The sequence below is a fragment of the Protopterus annectens genome, chromosome 11.part0 (assembly GCF_019279795.1).
Source record: "Protopterus annectens isolate FY-2018-M chromosome 11.part0, PAN1.0, whole genome shotgun sequence".
Lineage (NCBI taxonomy): Eukaryota > Metazoa > Chordata > Ceratodontiformes > Protopteridae > Protopterus > Protopterus annectens.
The window spans coordinates 1,121,796,199-1,121,815,674 of NC_056745.1; the positions used below are offsets into that span (position 1 = coordinate 1,121,796,199).

Below are 19,476 nucleotides of genomic sequence, written 5' to 3' on the forward strand. Positions count from 1 at the left end.
CTTGGCTAAACCTCACTTCAGATTCCTGGGTAAAAAGCATAATAACCAGAGGATACAACATACCTTTCTTAAACAATTCTCCCACCCAAAAAAGATTCCCAGATGTTCCACCCACTCTGCGGGATCACGCAGCCATAGAAATTCAAAGGCTGTTAGAAAAAGGAGTCATCCAGCCAGTCCCGGCGGATCAAATAGGATCCGGAACTTACTCAAGGTTCTTTTTAGTTCCAAAGAAAACAGGGGACTGGAGGCCAATACTGGACCTCAGCAAGCTCAATACCTTCATGAAGAAGGAAAAATTCCAGATGGTCACGCTTCAAGTCGATCCTTCCATTTCTTCAAACGAATGATTGGATGTGCTCTATAGATCTCAAGGATGCGTACTACCACATAAAAATGGCCAGGCGATCCAGAGATCATCTGCGCTTCCGACTGGGAGCCAGTCATTTTCAATTTCGAGCTCTGCCCTTTGGCCTCACCTCAGCCCCCAGGGTGTTCACCAAGTGCATGGCAGTAGTGGCGTCCCACCTGAGACGACTAGGATTCCAGGTGTTTCCATACTTAGATGACTGGCTCCTTACCGCCACCACCAGGCGTCACCTATTGCAAGCCGGGGACTATACAATCAATCTCTGTTCCCGTTTAGGCATAACTCTGAACTTCGAAAAATCTGTCTTATCGCCCTCACAGCATATATCATTCATAGGAGCGGAATTAGACACTACTTTATCCCTGATCAGACTTCCCCAATCAAGAGTCTCAGCCTTGAGAGAACAGATTTCTATTCTTCTAGAAAACAAAGGAGTCCCAGCCGCACAGGTCTTGAAAGTTTTAGGTATGATGGCAGCTGCCCTTATCACGGTCCCCCTAGGGAGAATGCACATAAGGATACTCCAGTGGCTACTCTTCGCACAGTGGTCTTACCAACAGCTACCGTTGTCACACAACATCCTGCTCACGGAATCTTGCAAACGGGATCTTCGATGGTGGATGAACAGTCACGAACTTACGATAGGCCACCCGTTTGTTCTTCCTCCCCCCATAGCCACAGTGACCACGGATGCTTCCCTGATAGGGTGGGGGGGACTTTTTCAGGGGAGAACAGTTCAAGGCAAGTGGTTGAAAATGGAGTACAATCTGCACATCAATGTCCTAGAGTTAAGAGCAGTGTTCCTAGCGTTGCAACACTTTCACGACTACTTACCTCCGGGAACAGTTGCAGTTCAGACAGACAACATGTCAGTGGTCTGGTACATAAACAAGCAAGGAGGAACCAGGTCTTACCCCTTATGCAGAGAGGCCCTGAGGATCTGGCAATGGGCTGTGTCCACCGGACGCTTTCTCATAGCAACGCACATCCCGGGGACGTCCAACGTAATAGCGGACAGGTTGAGCAGAGCCATCCTGCTGCCTCACGAGTGGTCCCTCAAAAATCAAATAGCGGAAAGGATTTTCCGCAGAGGGGGCCAGCCTTGCTGCGACCTTTTTGCATCCCCTTGAATGCCAAATGCAGAAGCTATTTCGCCCTACTCCCCCCTCCGGGGGGGGGGCACCCCCAGGGATGCACTTGTACACAATTGGCCCCCGGGTCTCCTATATGCCTTCCCTCCTGTTCCATTAATCCCAAAATTTCTGCAGAAAGCCAAAGGTCTGGAAAGGATGATCATCTTGATAGCACCATTCTGGCCTCGACAAATCTGGTTCCCCTTCCTCCAAGCTCACCAAATAGAGGAACCTTGGACTCTGGACCCAGTGCCAGACCTGCTGACCCACTCGTCAGGAGTTCTTCACCCCTCTCTCTCATCCCTCAAATTGACAGAATGGCTGCTCCGCTTCCCAGCTTAGCCAGGTCGGATCTTTTGTCTCCAGCAGTACAACATATTCTGATTTCTTCCCACAAATCCTCCACTAGAAAATTGTACAAGAGCAAGTGGAAATGTTTCACGTGTTGGGCCTCCAAACAAAGTATAGATCCCTTGGTTGCTCCTATTCACAAGATTCTAGAATTTATATCTACTGTCTTTCACCAGGGGGCTTCAACATCCACCATAAGGGTACAGCTGGCTGCCATATCTAATTTTCATGTGGGTGAAGGAGGCGCTACAATTATGTCGCACAGACTTTGTAGGGCTTTTGTGAAGGGAACTTATCATCTCCGACCACCTATTCGAAGTCCAGTTTTTCCTTGGAATTTAAACCTGATGCTATCCCAGCTCATGCAATCGCCATTTGAACCTGCTTCGTCATGCCCACTGAACTATCTTTCTTGGAAACCCTATTTCTGGTGGCAATCACTTCAGCCCGCAGAGTTTCGGAGCTGCAGGCACTGTCAATTAGACCACCATATCTGATATTTCATCCAGACAGGGTCACCTTACGTACTAATCCATCCTTTCTACCAAAAGTCTGCTCAGAATCGAATCTTAATTAGTCCATACAACTTCCCACCTTTTTCAGGAACCATACCAATAAGATGGAATACATGCTTCACAAATTGGACGTACACAGACAACTGAGATTTTACCTGGACAGAACAAAAGAGTTCAGGAAATCGGACCAACTATTTGTGTCTCATGCAGATAATAAGAAAGAACTTGCAGTTACAAAAGTCACGCTATCCAAATGGCTTTCAGACTGCATAAACTTTGTTTATTCATCTTCCAATCAGCCTACCCCCCTCTGAGTTAAAGCTCATTCTACTAGAGCTGTTTCTACTTCTCTGGCACATACGGCTCGTTTACCTATAGATACCATTTGTGCTGCGGCTACCTGGGCCAAACCTCATACTTTTATTACTCATTACAAAGTGGACAGGGCTTCCTTTGGTTCCACTGTTCTCAGGAATGTTCTCCCGTGAGCCACCCGGGGTTTAGGGTGCTGGGGACGCTACCCATGTGTAAGAACAAACGGCGAGATCGAACAACTTCACATAAAGAAGTTATGTTCTTACCATAACGTTCCATGTGAGTTGTTCATCTCACCTTTGTTCTTACATTCCCGCCCTCCTTCCCCCTCCGTGTTCTGGAGGAACAGGTATGACTCGTGGCTGGTTGTCTTTCTCATGGTTCTCTGGGACTGCCTATGTCTACGTATGCGTGCGTAGTCGGGCAGATATAACATATTTGCCTGTATCTGCCATTACCTTTTAGGTATATACGTGTATAGGTATTTTTGGTGCGTATGCATGTGTATGTAGGTATGTTTTGTTGTCTGGTTTCTTAGCAAACTAGATCTGAGGGTTAGCAGCAGGGGGATCATGGGATAGGGACTGTGCCTCGAGCTTCTCTTAGACGCAGAGCTTGGAATGTGGCCGACTTGGAGCCGAGGGATCGGCTCCGAACCCATGTGTAAGAACAAAGGCGAGATGAACAACTCACATGGAACGTTATGGTAAGAAGATAACTTCTTTTTTCCCAAGGGTACAGATTTCACTTCCACACGTTACCAACCCCAAATGGTTGGCCAGACCTACCCCCAAATCAGTGAGCTGAGGCTCAAAAGCAAGTACTCTCTCTTAAACATAAAGGTCATTCAAACTGTACCAGAAGAGGAAAAGGAACAAGGTTTCTACTCAAGACTTTTCCTGATACCCAGAAAAGACAGTTCATGGCATCCTATCCTGAACCTGTCTACTTTAAACACCTTTTTGGTGATTCCAAAATTCAAGATGCTAACTCTTCACCAGTTGCTTCCTATGTTAGGCAAAGATGCCTGGTTGGCAACACTCGATTTAAAGGAAACATACCTACACATCCCAATCAGGGAATCTTGCAGAAGATACCTACGCTTCAAAGTAGGCTACATGCACTATCAGTTTTCTGCACTGCCCTTTGGCTTATCTACTGCGCCCAGGTTATTCACAAAGTGCCTAGCTCCAGTCATTGCATTTTGCAGGCAAAGAAATATTCAAATATACCCATACCTAGATGATTGTCTAATTCAGGCTGAAAGCTAGGACATACGTTTGAATCATCTAGCTTTTGTACAAAGGGTGCTAACTTGTCTGGGGTACACCGTAAACGAAAAGAAATCAAACATGGTACCCTGTCAACAAATTATATTCCTGGGAACAAGCTTGATTACAACTTCCCAGATGGCTTTCCTCATGCCAGAGAAACAAATTCATTTGACAACCTACTTCAAGCTAGTGGCCACAAAAATCCTACTATCTGCAAGGCAAATACTGCAAGCCTTGGGGTTCATGGCCTCCTGCATTCTTCTAATTCCGTATGCAAGACTGCATATCAGGAAACTACAATGGTATCTAAAAAGCCTATGGTGTCAACATTCTCAGGATCTAGAAGCAATGATTCCTATCATACCTTGCCTACGGTTAGAGTTCCTTTGGTGGGCAGAGGCTTGCCACCAAAACAAGGGACTACCATTCACTCTACCCCCTGCCGCCCAAACCCTAACAACAGACACATCAGACTATGTATGGGGGGCTCACCTGGCAGGGAAGTGCATTCAGGGCAAATGGAACCCAAGTCAAATGCACCTGCATATCATAGCTGTACAGAATGCTCTGACAGCCTTCAAGGACCACATTCTTCCAGGACAATTAATGGTAAAGATGGACAACATCACTGTTTTGTGGTACATAAACAAGCAGGGGGTACCCATTCTTACCCCTTCTGCAGACTAGCCATGGCACTGTGGAACACAGCCTTGAGCTACGAAGTGCATCTACAAGCTCAATTCCTGCCAGGAAGACTAAATACACTGGCAGACGGACTAAGCAGAAACCTCATGGACCCACACAAGTGGAAGCTGGAGCCAAAGACTTTCAACATGTTGACAGACAAATGGGGGACCCCAGATATAGACCTGTTTGCCTCCCCCAGAACTATAAATTAGACAAATTTTGCACAAGGACTCCCCACAAACAAGCTTGGAAAGTGGATGCTGTGTCCTTTATTTGGAAAAACCTATCAATTTATACCTTTCCTCCTCTGCCTCTCCTCTCCAAAGTTCTACTAAAGATCAAACAGGACAAACCAAGAGTGATATTGATTGCACCAGACTGACCACGCCAACACTGGTACCCTCACTTACGCAGTGTGTCATTGTTGGCCCCATGACACCTGCCTCAGACCCCTACCGTGTTGTCTCAGCAGGAGAACCAGAACCTGAACCTTGCAGCCTGGCTAATTACCTAATCTCTCCTTTACCATCCCTCAGTAAACCAGTGATGAATATCATTTTAGAAGCAAGGAGGCCTAGTACTAGAAAATCTTATGCTGAAAAATGGAAAAGATTCTGTGCCTGGAACCAGTCTCAGGGATGAGCACAGCAGCGCCCAACTTACCTCAGATTTCACAATACTTAACTGAGATGCTTCAAAAGGGCCTTTCTTTTTCCTCCATCAAAATTCACGCCTCAGCCATTTCAGCTCATTATAACACAGAACCTCCCTTTTTCTCTCATCCACTGCTCAAGCAGTTCCTCAGAGGGGCCAAAAATTTAAGACCACCCAAGAGCGTGCCCCAACCCCTGCCTGGGACCTTAACTTTGTATTGGAGAAACTCACTCTTCCTCCTTTTGAGCCAGCCGCTAGTGCAGATTTAAAATTCCTTTCTTGGAAAGCAGCCTTCCTTTTAGCAATCACTTCAGCAAGTAGGGTATCTGAATTACAGGCCCTTATGACAGTGGAGCCTTTCATCATCTTTCATGCGGACAGGGCGTCCCTCAGAACCAATCCATCCTTCATGCCCAAGGTGGTAGCCAGTGTGGCTCTTAATCAGTCTATCCATTTGCCAACCTTCTTTCCTAATCCACAGAACAAGGGGAATGGATACTGCACTCCTTAGATGTGCACAGACAACTTAGATTTTACTTGGACAGGGCTAAACCGCAAAGGAAATCTGAACAACTGCTGGTGGCTTTTGCTGCAGGGGCAGAGGGGAAGGCTATTTCAAAGCAAACCATTTCTAAATGGATAGGCCATTGCATTAATTTCTGCTATAAGCACTATGGAAAACCTATCCCCACAGGGGATCAGACCCCATTCAACCAGGACTGCATCTACCTCTACAGCCTTTCTCAAAGTTGTCCCTACTAGGGACATCCTGGAAGCTGCTACCTGGAGTTCTGTACATACTTTCACCAAGCATTACCATTTGCCAATTTTCTCTAAATCCAGAGCTGGCTTTGCCACTGCAGTCTTTCAGGGCCTTATAGCTGGTCCTGATGCTATCTAAATTCCTTCTCCCATCCTTAGCTTTGGAAATCTACCCAAATGTGATGACTGCAACAGTGAAACACGAAGAACATAGTACAGTTGTGTACACTTACCATAAATGTAGATGTTCGAGTGTCTTCACTGTTGCAGTCCTGGTTACCCTCCCTCCAGCACCCTGACTTTTCTTGGCTATACCTCTACTCTCCTTTACTATGCTTAAAAGCTTTTTGGTGTATTTGCTTTTTTATTGGAGGTATATCCTTGTATATATTTATATTTATTGTATTGCTTCCCATTATGTGGGCACCTGACATCTGGGGCAAGAAAACCTGATGTAATGGCATCGGCTGCATGTTTTATACCCCTGACTACCTGACGTCACGGAAGAAGAAACAGCAACCGATGCAGGACCCAAGACTTTGTTAATCAGGCTGACTGAGGGCTACTGCAAGCAGATAACCCAAATGTGATGACTGCAACAGTGAATACACTCGAACATCTACATTTATGGTAAGTGTACACAACTGTACTTTCTCCTCAGCGGCCTTTACCCAACGGTCGCTGAATTACTTTTCACATTTCACCCAACTTCAGAGGGATCTCCTTAAAGAGCTAGGAGATACCCTATAAGGTGCTACAGTCCAGGGTTTGTCGAATAAGATAAATTCCCAGCTTGTGACCTTAACCTCGATTACAAACTCCTCCATGTGCCTCATCTCCTACTCAGCCGATGGAGCGAACAGGGCAGCAGGCACAGGAATAGCTCTTAGGAGACATTCCTGGATGCGCTTTTGCGAGTTTGGTGAACCCTTCAGGTCTTCCTTTATTGACGCCCCTTTTGATGGCTCGTCCTTGTTTGGGCCAAAAGTAAAAGAGACTCTCACCAGGAGCCAACAAGAAGGCAAGACTCTTATCTGCTGTCTGAGTGCGTTTTTCCACCCCTACCAGACCTTATCTTAAAGGTCAAAAGAGCGGAAAAATGTGGTTCCAGAGTTCCAACGGAATCTTGTCAGACACTCGTGGTGATCTTTCCCCCAGGGGCAGAGGGGAGAATAACAATGGAAGGTGCCAGTGGGGGTCCGCAAAACCAGGGAGACAGAGATATGTTCTCCAGTCGTCCCTTCCAGCGCTCCTGAAAGGAGGCCTGACTGTCCACTTCTGGAAGTAGTTGGGGAAAGACTATCACTGTACCCAAAAGCCTGGCTACAATTGATTCAAGGCAAATAGGTACAGTCCATTATATCCAGGGGATACAACATTTCTTTCCACTGTCCACCTCGTCCGTCAAAGTCCTTCCCAGACATTTCACCCAGTCAAAGGGATCAAGCAACCCTAGAAATTCAAAGGTTGCTAGAAAAAAGTCATCCAAGAAGTCCTCGCAGACCAGATCGAATCCAGAATTTACTCAAGGTTCTTTTTAGTCCCAAGAAAGACAGGGGACTGGAGACCAATACTGGATATCAGCAGACTAAACAAGTCAATAAAGAAAGCAAATTTCCGGATGGTAACACTGCAGTCTATACTCTGTTTTCTGGGACAGGACAGTTGGATACACTGTTTAGATCTTCAGGATGCGTACTACCACTTAAAGATGGACAGGCGCTCCAGAAGATTTCTAAGCTTCCGTCTGGAAGCCAGTCATTATCCGTTCAGAGCTCTGCCCTTTGGTCTCACTACAGCCCCCAGAGTGTTTACCAACTGCATAGCAGTAGTCATGGCTCATCTGAGATGTCAAAGATTCCAGGTGTTTCCGTATTTAGACTGGCTCCTGACTGCCACCACCAAGCACCTACTAATCAGAGCGAGGGATACCACCATCCATCTCTGCTCAGACCTAGGCATTACTATAAATACAGAAAAATCTGCCTTGTTGCCATCACAGCGTATTACCTTTATAGGTGCAGAATTAAACACAAATGACATGGTAGCAAAATTGCCTCAAGAGAGAATACAAACGCTACACAATCAAGTATCTATCCTACTCAAGAAGAAAAAGGTACGAGCAAAATTAGTCCTCAAGGTCTTAGGCTCAAAGGCAGCGGCAATAACACTAGTCCCACTGGCACGACTACACATGCAAATATTACATTGGCTACTCTTTCGCTCAGTGGTCCATACAGGAGTTACCTGTATTTCGCAAGATTCTCATTATGGATGCCTGCAAGAGTGGCCTACTATGGTGACTTCAGTCCACTTAGGTAACGATGGGCAGACCGTTTGTACTTCCCCATCCTGTCGCTACAGTAATCACGGACGCATCCCAAATTGGGGGGGGGGCATTGGGGGGGGCATTATCTGGGACAAACTGTCCAAGGGGTTTGGAAAGATCACAAGTGCCATTTGCACATCAATGTCCTATAGATGAGGGCGGTGCTTCTGGAATTGCAAGCATTTCGGAGCTCTCTTTCCATGGGGACTATTGCAGTTCAAACAGACAATATGTCGGTGTTATGGTACATCAACTATCGGGGGGGGGGACCAGATCCTATCCCCTATGTCGAGAGGCCCAGAGAGTTTGGCAATGGGCAATTTCTTCTCATCTTTTTCTGATGGCAACACACATTCCAAGGAAATCCAGCGTAATAGCAGATAGGCTAAGCAGAGCAATTCTCATGCCTCACGAGTGGTCCCTGAATCAGGAAGTTGCGAATCAAATTTTTTGCAGATGGGACCAGCCTTGCTGCGACCTTTTCGCCACTCCCTTCAATGCCAAGTGCAGCAACTACTTTGCCCTCATTTCCCCTCCGGGAGAGTCACCGAGGGATGCACTCGTCCACGATTGACCCCCGGGACTTCTTTATGCTTTTCCCCCATTTCCATTGATTCCGAAGGTTATTCAGAAAGCCACTTCATTGAGTCGCAGGTTAATTCTCATTGCTCCTTACTGGCCTCATCAGATATGGTTCCCATTCCTTTGGCCCCACCTTCAGGAGGACACGTGGATCCTGGACCCAGTGCCAGATCTTCTGACGCATCAGTCAGGAACACTTCATCCCGCTCTTCAGAGCCTCAGGCTGACAGCTTGGTTACTCCTCTTCCAGTCTTAGCCAGGCTTCCAGAATTATCCCTTGCAGTACGTCACATTCTGGTTTCCTCTCACAAAAAGATGACTAGGAAACTTTACACAAGCAAATGGAGGAGGTTCTCTTACTGGGCGAACAAAAAACACATAGATCCCTTTACAGCCCCTATAGCTGCAATTTTGGAATTTCTAACAAAAGTTTTTAATCAAGGGGCAGCAGCGGCCACTATATGAGTACAATTAGCCGCCATATCAAATTATCATGTGGGAGACCTTGGATTCAGCCTTCTTTTGTATTTAATCGCATAGGTCTCCTTTTTTAGAAATTGCACAAGTTTCATATTAGTAAGGTTATTTCATATTCTTTCAGCAGATTCAGGTACTTATTTGCTTTTACCGGGCAACCATTTTGGGATTCATAAACCAACAGCAGTACTGATTCTGGCGACTGTGTATGTGACTTTATTTGCAACAGGGTACTTGTTTATCGAACACTGTTTGATGTTTATGTTTTCGTGATATGTTTTACTACTTAGGCTTTATGTAGCTTTTGTCAATCCTGCCACAAGTACAATATTGAGTCTTCCTTGAACATTGAAATCTACATCAGTGGACAATTTTTTGATCAGTACCACTGCATTTGGTCTTACTGTGTTTTTCCTTGGTGAAGGATTTAAAGTTTCTTCACATTAACACGTGTTTATTATAACTTATAACATCTATATAGTGAATGCAGTTGAACTCAAGTGTCTACCAATGTTGAGACTTATTATTTTAGTATTTTTGCTAAATGTTTATGTGACTCGACCTTTATACTAGGGGCCCATTTACTGATCAGTGTTTGGTGCTTATGCCATTGTGAACTGTCTCATAGCTCACAGTTCCTGTAACTATCACCATCTTTTGGGTATAATTATACCATTGGGTCCATTTATAGTTGAATCACAATAGATAAAATTTTTTTTATCTATTTACATCCATTTAGAATCCCAAGTAATAGATTATTTCCATTTGTGTCAATAGTTTGGATTGTCAGGTATGCTCATATTTTTTAGTACCCATTGCCATTTTTTCATTACTTTTTGTGTTATTGTATAACATTATCTTTGATCTTTTGGGAGTCCCTTTTGTCTCTACTGAGTCCTTTCATTAGAACTTACAGCAGCCACATTACCAGTTTTGTCATTAAGATCTCCATTCTCTTTACTGGTGTGAATTGATTGTTGGTCACTTTCTATATTTATTATTATATTTCTTTCCCTCACTCTCAGCACTAATTACTTCATATCCAAGGCTTGGAATCATAGAGTATTATCCAATTGGCTTTTGGCATTGGGCCATTTGTTCTTTTTTACATCTGGGGTATTTTGGATCTAACTGTCCCTGGTAGTTTGATATCCTTTGAACATTTAGATGGGCTTTTTGCCCATCCAATTTGGTTTATTTTGAGTGTGTCTTCCAGATTGTTCCATTATTCTGATTTACTGTTTAGCCCTAGATACTCATCAGGGACGTAGCCTCAGTTTGACTCTATTATTGCCCATGATTTGGACGTAGCCATTGCAGCTATAATTGTCCACTTGTACTTATTTCTTATATAGTAATATGGATTTATTGAGTTTGTCTCTGGACTTTCCTCAGATCGTGAGGATCTGAGTGTTTTTGGTTTGGGTTCAAGCCATGATACTTCCAATATTGGTGAACCCATGGGGTCAGAGACCACCTGTAATTTGGCGTTCGACAAACTCCATAAACATTTAAGATCATTACGCTCGAATGTGTGGCATGCCAAACTTTTCAAGGCATACATTGCCAAAAATATCACTCCACGCGGCTTAAGGGTTTGAATACAACCCCTAGTTGCTGAAATAGATGACGATTTATCGTCCGAATGGGCAGAGATCCAACACAAAGCGAGCATGTCATTTGTTGAAGCATTAAACAAATATTATGAGTGCACAATTGATAAAGAAATCAATACTGTTTTGACTTTGGCTAATGATGTCAAACCTTTTGAGAAGGAGCCTTTTTTTGCTAAACATTTGACTAGAGTAGCTTCTGATCTTAATACTTTGGAGACACAACTCAAAACCAAGAAAATTCAGAAGTTTAATAGGGATATTTCGGACTACCAGGGCAGCAATCCATTTAGTGTAATAAAGAAACAAGTTAAATTTAATATTCCACATAGTCGTCCCACCAAAAGGAAAAGACCCAAATCAATACTAAAAACCAATTGGGCCTCTGATACTGGCTCTTCTACTGAGGAACCAACCTCTGGACCTGAGAGTGAACTGCAGACTGCATCCGGTTCACCCATTCCCAAGCGATCACTTACAGGTGCCCCTTTAGGGCAAGGTACAAAAGAGGGGGGAGAAAACACAAAGGTGGTTACAGACATACAAGGACTCTTACAACTGGCAATGACGAAGTAATATCACACTTGTACAATAATGTTTTAAACCTTTCCAGTTACAACTTGTCACCAATTGAAATCAATGTACTCAATAAAGTTTTATCATTTGTACCAGGTTTTTTTGTTACTGAAGATTCATTTGCACAGGATGTTTCCTCATTTTGTTGATTACTTAACCTTAGATTGTTTTTTGGTTGTTCTAATGGTTGTGATGCTGTACAGAAATTTACATATCACAAATCTACATTTAATCCTCCCATGCATCCTGTTGTCTCTCAATTTCAAAATAACGTTCTCAAGGATCTACATTATTCTCACTCAACATTTGATATTCGATCAAACAACATCACCAGGGCTGAACAACAAGTTATTCACAATTTACAAAACAGTCATGACATTGTCATCATTTCAGCTGACAAAGGGGGTGCTGTTGTGGTACTGAATTGGCAAGATTACAATAATGAAGCTCTCAGACAACTATCTGATGCCAAATATTACTCTAAAATGATTATAAATCCAACATCGAAATTTCAAAAGGAAATTTCTGAATTTCTTTCCTATGCGAGAGATGCTTCCATTATTGATTCCAACCTTATGCATCAACTTTCAGTACAAGATTCATCAAATCAATACATATATTTCTTGCCCAAAATACACAAGAATCCCACTCACCCCCCAAGGAGACCAATTGTATCAGGTAGGGGATACTTTACTGAACCCCTCTCCCTTTTTTTGACTGAGAAATTGAAACCTTTATTGTCACTTATTAGCTCACGCTTACAGGATACAACCAACTTCCTTCAAATTATTTCTGACACTCAACTTGAACCCGAATGGCGCATGTGCACTTTAGATGTTAGCGCCTTATACACAAACATACCCCACTCTGGTGGATTAGAATCTTTATCCTATTGGTTACAAATCTCTGGCTTATATACATGTGAATTTAACGAATTTCTACTGGATATGGCTTCATATGTCCTAACAAACAATGTCTTCTTCTACCAAGATGTCTGCTACTGGCAAACCAAAGGTACCGCCATGGGCTCTTCATTTGCGCCCATCTATGCCGATCTTTTTATGGCCTATTTGGAGAAGGATCTTATATACAATAGTAACAACAATATTTACATTGAACATCTTGATATTTGGCGACGTTACCTTGATGATTGTTGGGCAGTATGGAAGGGTGATCTGGAAGGTCTCTTTGAATTTGTTAATTACCTCAATAACAACCGATGGGGTATACATTTCACCTTACACTATGATTTCAATAATATTACGTTTTTAGATGTAGCCATCCATAGATTACCTGACCATACCTTAGACACTCAAGTATTCAGGAAACATCCTGAATATAATACCATACTACATGCCAGCAGTTTTCATCCCACACTATATGCAAAAACATTCCCAAATCACAATTTATCAGACTAAAACGTATTTGTTCTGATAACACATCTTATAGTGAACAAAGCAAAGACCTTGTAAATAGATTTAAGAGTAGGGATTACAAAATGGGCCATGTCTTTGATGCCATACACCAAGTGGGTCATATGGATAGGGAAGACTTATTAACCTAAAGGACAAACCCTAGTTCTCCCAATCAACCCCTTAGATTTACTACGACATATGGTAGAAACTCAGATAACTTGATTCAGAGCATACAAAGACATTGGAATTTATTACTATATGATACTGACTTATCCCCCATTATTCCCAACAGATGTTCTTTCTCATTTAGGAAAGGCAGAAATCTGGGGAGCACATTTAGTCACTACAAACATGGACATATTGTGGACAAGCCTGAACCTATTCAAACTACTCTCACAGGTTCTATGCTTACGGGTTGTCATCCCTGTGGACATTGCACAAACTGCAATAAAATATCAAAAACCAAAGAATTCACCAGTAGGAACTCTTCTGATGTATATGAGATAAAATTCTTTGCCAATTGTAGCTCAGATTGGCTTATCTATTTAGCTACATGCTCATGCAGAGCTTTCTATATAGGCCAAACATCCAGGCCTCTCAGACTAAGAATCTCAGAACATATCAGCAACATTAAAAAAGGCAGAATCAATAATGCTTTATACAAACATCAGGTATCACACCCTTCAGCTTCTTTTATGTTTACTATTATTGACAATATCAGGGGTAAAAAATCCAACAAAACAGGTTGGCATGCATTATTAAACTCAAAGGAGAAAAAATGGATTGTTAAGTTGGGTGGTCTTTTCCCACCCGGTCTGAATGACAAGTTTTAGATATAACCAATCAGAATTGTTTGCAGTCCATATAAAGGAATGCTTGGAGTTAACTCATTTCACACTGAAGAAGGCTGTGTAGATAATACCAGCCGAAACCGGTTTGTGTACTTCTTTGCTGTCCTATGTATTTACAATAAATTGCTTAACATTGTGTTTTGGTCTTGCTGGCTCTTCTTTTTGTTTTCAGTGTAATGTCCCATAGATTATGCAAAGCTTTCCTTAAGGGTACTTTTCTATTAAGACCACCCTTAAGATAACCCCCTCCTCTATGGGACCTACATTTAGTATTATCATCCTTGACCCCCCCCCCCCCCCCCTTTGAACCAGCATCCTCTTGTTCACTAAAATTTTTATCTTGGAAAACAGTCTTTTTAACAGCAATTACTTAAGCTAGGAGAGTTTCAGAGTTGCAAGCTCTGTCTATCCACCCTCCTTATTTGATTTTCCACAAAGATAGAGTTTCCCTCAGAACAAATACTTCCTTCTTACCAAAAGTTTGTTCTGAACTGAATTTAAACCAATCTATAGAACTGCCTGTGTTTTTTCTTAGCTATGGCAACAAGGCAGAATATAAGCTTCACCAACTGGATGTGCATAGACAGTTGAGTTTTTACTTGCATAGGACCAAAGATTTCAGAAAGTCAGACCAGTTGTTTGTTTCCTATTCAGAAAATAAAAAAGACATGGCAGTCTCAAAAGTTTCTTTGTCCAAATGGTTTACTGAGACCATCACCTATGTCTATCATTCTCATAATAAAGAACCACCAGGGAAAGTTGAAGGACATTCAACTAGAATGGTGTCCACTTCCATTGCTTTTCAATCTAGACTCTCATTGGATTCAATTTGTGCTGCTGCTACATGGGTTAATCCTCACCCCATTATCTCTCATTACAAAGTAGATGTGGCCTCCTGGAACAGTGTATCCTTTGGTTCCACTGTCCTGAATAGTTTATTCCCTTGACCCACCCAAGAAAAAGGTGCTGGGGACTCTGTCCCAACCAGCAAGAATGAAGGCGAGATGGGACAACATAACATAAAGAAGTTATGTATTAACCATAACATTCCATGTTTGTTGTCCAATATCTCGCCTTCATTATTGCATCTCACCCATCCATTCCCCCTCCTGGAGGATCTAGAGGACTTTACAATTGGCAAATATGGTCTGATTCCTTTCTTGCCTCTTTACCTTTATGACCAATATATTACATAACAGTTTTTCTGTATCTTAGTATACTGTAGGGAGCAGTCTCTCAAACGAGATCTGGGGAACAGCCGCTAGGCATCCTGCGATAGGTTGTAGCCTCAAGCCAGTAGAAGTTCTCGAGCTTTGGTATGTGGCTGAGTCGGCTCCGAACCCAACCAGCAAGAAAATGGACAACAAACATGGAACATTATGGTGAGTACATAACTTCTTTTTTCCCTTCAGTTCAATTTTCTTGGGACTGGCCTTAGACAGACTAAGAATCTGATATAAATTGCTATTAATTAACTGTATTAACTGAAAGTGTAGTTTGTTACAAGTTCATTACAAAGGTTAAAATTGTGTACTGACATTTTCGTAGTGAATTGTAAACTCCAGAGTAGCCATCTAGGAAGTCAACAAAAATGTTAATTTTATACTGTTCTTTCTGAACAAGATCAGAATACTTGGAAACAATCTGTAATTAAACACTTCATGTAGCTTATATGGATTGAGTAAGAATTTGTTATGCTGTTTATCACACTGGAGTCTTGCTTTAGTTTAGCTTCACTTTGGTCAGTTTTTTCAAAGGCTTCCTTAACAGTAGTTCTTGCCATAGGACAATGAACTCACTTTAGCTCTGCTGGCAGTCAACACCTTCCAAGTAGCTGCAGCCTGCTTGTTGAAGTGACTCCCATGCACAGTTTGGTAATCCGGTTGCAACATGCCTATTTTCAGACAGTGGCAATGCTCGCAGAATACATCATGACAATAGCATAGATCGAATGGGGTGAAAGGGGAAACTGCTCTTAGTGCAAAATATTAGTGGAAGGCATTGGCCAATCCTGATCACTCTTTAGTGCAATACTATAGCAATAACCCACGCCTGGGTTGGGTAATGCTGGATTTACCCACGGTTGGCATGGTTTGGTCCCGAGGGCGAAGCCCGAGGGACCAAACAAAGCCAACTGTGAGTAAATCCAGCATTACCCACACCCAGAAGTGGGTTATTGCTATTATACAATGACATTATTTAAGAAAAAAAAACAATTACTTTTCTTAAATAATGGCATTGTATAATGCCTCCTTGCTGCCCTTCTGCAGCTGTCTGGTATTCCGCGGCAGTTCTGATGTACTGCGCATGCGTATGCCTACGCAGTACATCAGAGCTGTGGGCAAAAGCAACGGAGAAAGCAAGATCTCCGTTGCTTTTTACTGTTTCGCTATGTTAAATAGGTTTAACATAGCGAGACAGCTTTACAAAAATCAACGGAGAATCTCCGTTGCTTTTTTTAAACCTGTGTCGCTATGTTAAACTCCTTTAACATAGCGAGACAGTGTTTTAAAAAAGACTTATACTAATGGAAAAAGACCAGGCGACCAGACCTTTTCCCATTAGTATAAGTCGATTTACAACATGCACGCTAGCCAATCAGCATGCACGTTTTGGAATATTAATGGGGGGGTCATGGTATAATGTCTTTTAAAAGCCAATACTGCATTTGATGTCAAACCTTTGAAAGAGAAAAAAAAAAATAGATTTTTTTTTTTTTTTTAACTTAAAACCTGAACATGCTGTAGCATTCTGTGCAGGGGTATAAACTGTAGCAACTGCTTAAACTGTAGCAAACTGCTTACTACAAATGTAGAAAAGAGAAAAAGTTTTTATTGTTTTTTAAACTAAAAACCTGTACGCCATAACGCTGTGTGCAGGGTATAAACTATAGCAGTTGTTTGCTACATTTGCATCAAGTAGTTTGCCTGCAGGTGTTGAAATAGAAAGGAAAATTATTTATTTGTTTTTTTTTTTTGTTTTTGTTTTTTTTTTTTTTTTTTTAGTAAAACGTGGAGAAGGAGGGTAGGGAAAAGGGCACAGAAACAGGAGCTGAATGGCTGCAACGGGTGGGGTGTGTGTGTTGTATGACTGGCAACCTGGTTGGTGTGCCAGTATAAAAAATAGACTTTTTTGGCTCGGGGAGGGGGGATGCACGGATTGGGCAGTGTCTGCAGGAAACTTGGAAGCATCCTGCAAGTTTTGCAGCAGTCCTTTTTGTTATTACTCTTCATTTGAATCATTGAGAGGGTGGGGTGCTATCACCTTTCTGTTCTGACAGAAACAAAAATTTTAGAGAGGCATATCAGTTCCACTTTTTATCTTTAGTTCTGCATGCCCCTTGATCTTGTAATACAAATGATTGCCTTATCTGAAGCATCACTACTTTTGTCAGGGCCAGATCCAGCACAAAGCTCCCTAGGGCAGGTGACAGCTGGGGGGCCCCAGGAATGTTAGTGTCACTGCAGATGTCTTTGCCGAGTTCTGACTGATGCACAATCTTTGTTGAAAGTTGGAGTATGCCAAGTGATTGCACATCATTCAGCACTCAGCAGCAGTATTTTAAAAAAAAATTCACAGTCCTTTTGTCCTCACTTGAGTCGCTCATCCCCTTAAATTACCAACACTAGCATTTTTGACTTTTCATCTCTTCTTTCCAACAACTCAGATTAGTTTGTTTCATGATCTGTTTAAGGTTTCTTCCATAGTGGTGAGGATGGGGAATTGTTTACATTTTTTTTTAACTTTATTTAAACTTAAAAATTCGTCATACATTTTTTTAAATAGCGTTAATAAATATTTTCCTTTTCCCCGTGCTTCCTTCTTTATTGTGTAGCCAGTTCAATTCACATCCTACATCTGTAATTCCCTCTCTTTCCCCATTAGTTCAATTGATTACTTATGTGTCTTTCATTTTGTTGGGGACTTTTGGCATTCTAGTTGTTTTCTAGGACTTTGTACTTTTGTTCAAGAGAAAATTGGCATGAATATTGAAGTCACCACAGAAGACCTTTTTTTTGTTAACTATGTTTTTCTTATCTGGGTCAGCTGTTTAATTGCCTTTTTTTTCTTTTCTTTTTTAGGTGGATTGGGTTCAGTGTGATGGAGGCTGTGATGAATGGTTTCACCAGGTGTGTGTAGGGGTTTCTGCAGAGAGGGCAGAGACAGAGGACTACATATGTACAAACTGTACAAGGAACCGGACTCCAGTCACAGGAAACATGGGACGGCAGCCACTCCCAGTTCCTGTGCAGGACATCAAAACAGAGGATCAGAAAGATGACAGCTAGCCATAGAAATGCTACCCTGGATTAGTGGAAAGAACTGAAATGTTTTCTTGAGCTGAATGTAATGAAGATGCCCTGGCTAACCCAATGTCGGCAACCCATTTTCTCATTTTAAGTTGCACTTGTGGTAGAAGTGGGAGCATTATTCTGTAGTGAAATATTCAACAGAATGTTCTGAGTGCTGGAGATCTTGATAATCTTGGTGGTTGAAACTGACATTGATTTGCTGCATCCCTCTTGGAGCTGTGATGCATGTCTTGTTAAGGGATGGAAGAACAGATGAAAACAAGCCTAAGATTACCATGCTCCAAACCTCTCTGGAATACTCCATACTTTGTGAAATTGCCAGGATACACACTGGTTAAGAGTGCTGTTAAAACATGGAATTAAGCTGCTTACTCAGCTGTCTAAAGTTATTGTATTGGTGCTCTACCATGTTCCTCATACATTACAGTGTACAAGTATCTTTCAGTGCATTTAAGTTAAAACTGAGGCAGTTAGGCACTCTAATGTACTCTGCTAGTTGTGCAGATGAGGTGCTACAGCCTGGAGTTCTTACACTTTATGTATGTAGTACTGAGCTGTTGATGCCCAAACCTCTGCACATTAGGGTGCTTGGAGAGGAGACGAGGATTTCCAGGAGAGCTTCAAAACCAAATGTGTCGATATTGTTGAACAGACGTGTTGGCCAACTGTTAGATATTGATAATCAGCTATTTAAGCTGTTTTATAAATGTACAGTCTGCTCTGTGGTTATTGCTGCCCCTCCCCACACAGACATATTCTCTCCTTATATTGTTAAACAGGACCTGAGATCAGAATTTGTGTTGATGTTACTGAGGCCAGTGACCTACATCATATTGTACTGCAGCAGTGTGGACTGCCAGAAGTTTTCACGCAGAAGATACTTCTGCCTTACAGTTGCATGAATCACCAGATTTTTTACCCATAAAAGTTTTATTTTTGTCCAAAGGAAATTGTTCTTTTCTTGCTAGTGTATAGGAATTTGTTTTTCATACTCCACTCTTGTTTTGTATGTGTCAGTATGCTATTGCAAATTCACTTCTGCACAATGCACATAACACTCAATACCAAAACTACATTTACAAGTAAATGGGAGGGATATAGTGCGAAACCTGCAAGACCAAATCTGCTTAAAGATTATCTTACCCTGTGAGAGAGAGAGAGACTTTATGCAGTTGATGGAATATTTTGGTGTTTTTGTTCTTTTTTTTTCTGGTGACATCTTATGCAGGTTTTAAAAATATTGAGCGTTCATGCATAGG

At 42.2% G+C, this 19,476-nt stretch overlaps 1 protein-coding gene across 1 annotated transcript in view; it reads left to right on the plus strand.

Moving 5' to 3' along the window:
- Nucleotides 1-19,167, plus strand: part of KDM5A (lysine demethylase 5A) — a 2,605,143-nt gene extending 2,585,976 nt beyond the window's left edge. Inside the window, exon 28 of the mRNA XM_044088480.1 lies at nt 17,987-19,167. Coding sequence (XP_043944415.1) covers nt 17,987-18,193 — 207 coding nt within the window. The 3' untranslated portion in view covers nt 18,194-19,167. The remainder of the gene's footprint in view (nt 1-17,986) is intronic.
- Nucleotides 19,168-19,476: the final 309 nt, after the last annotated feature.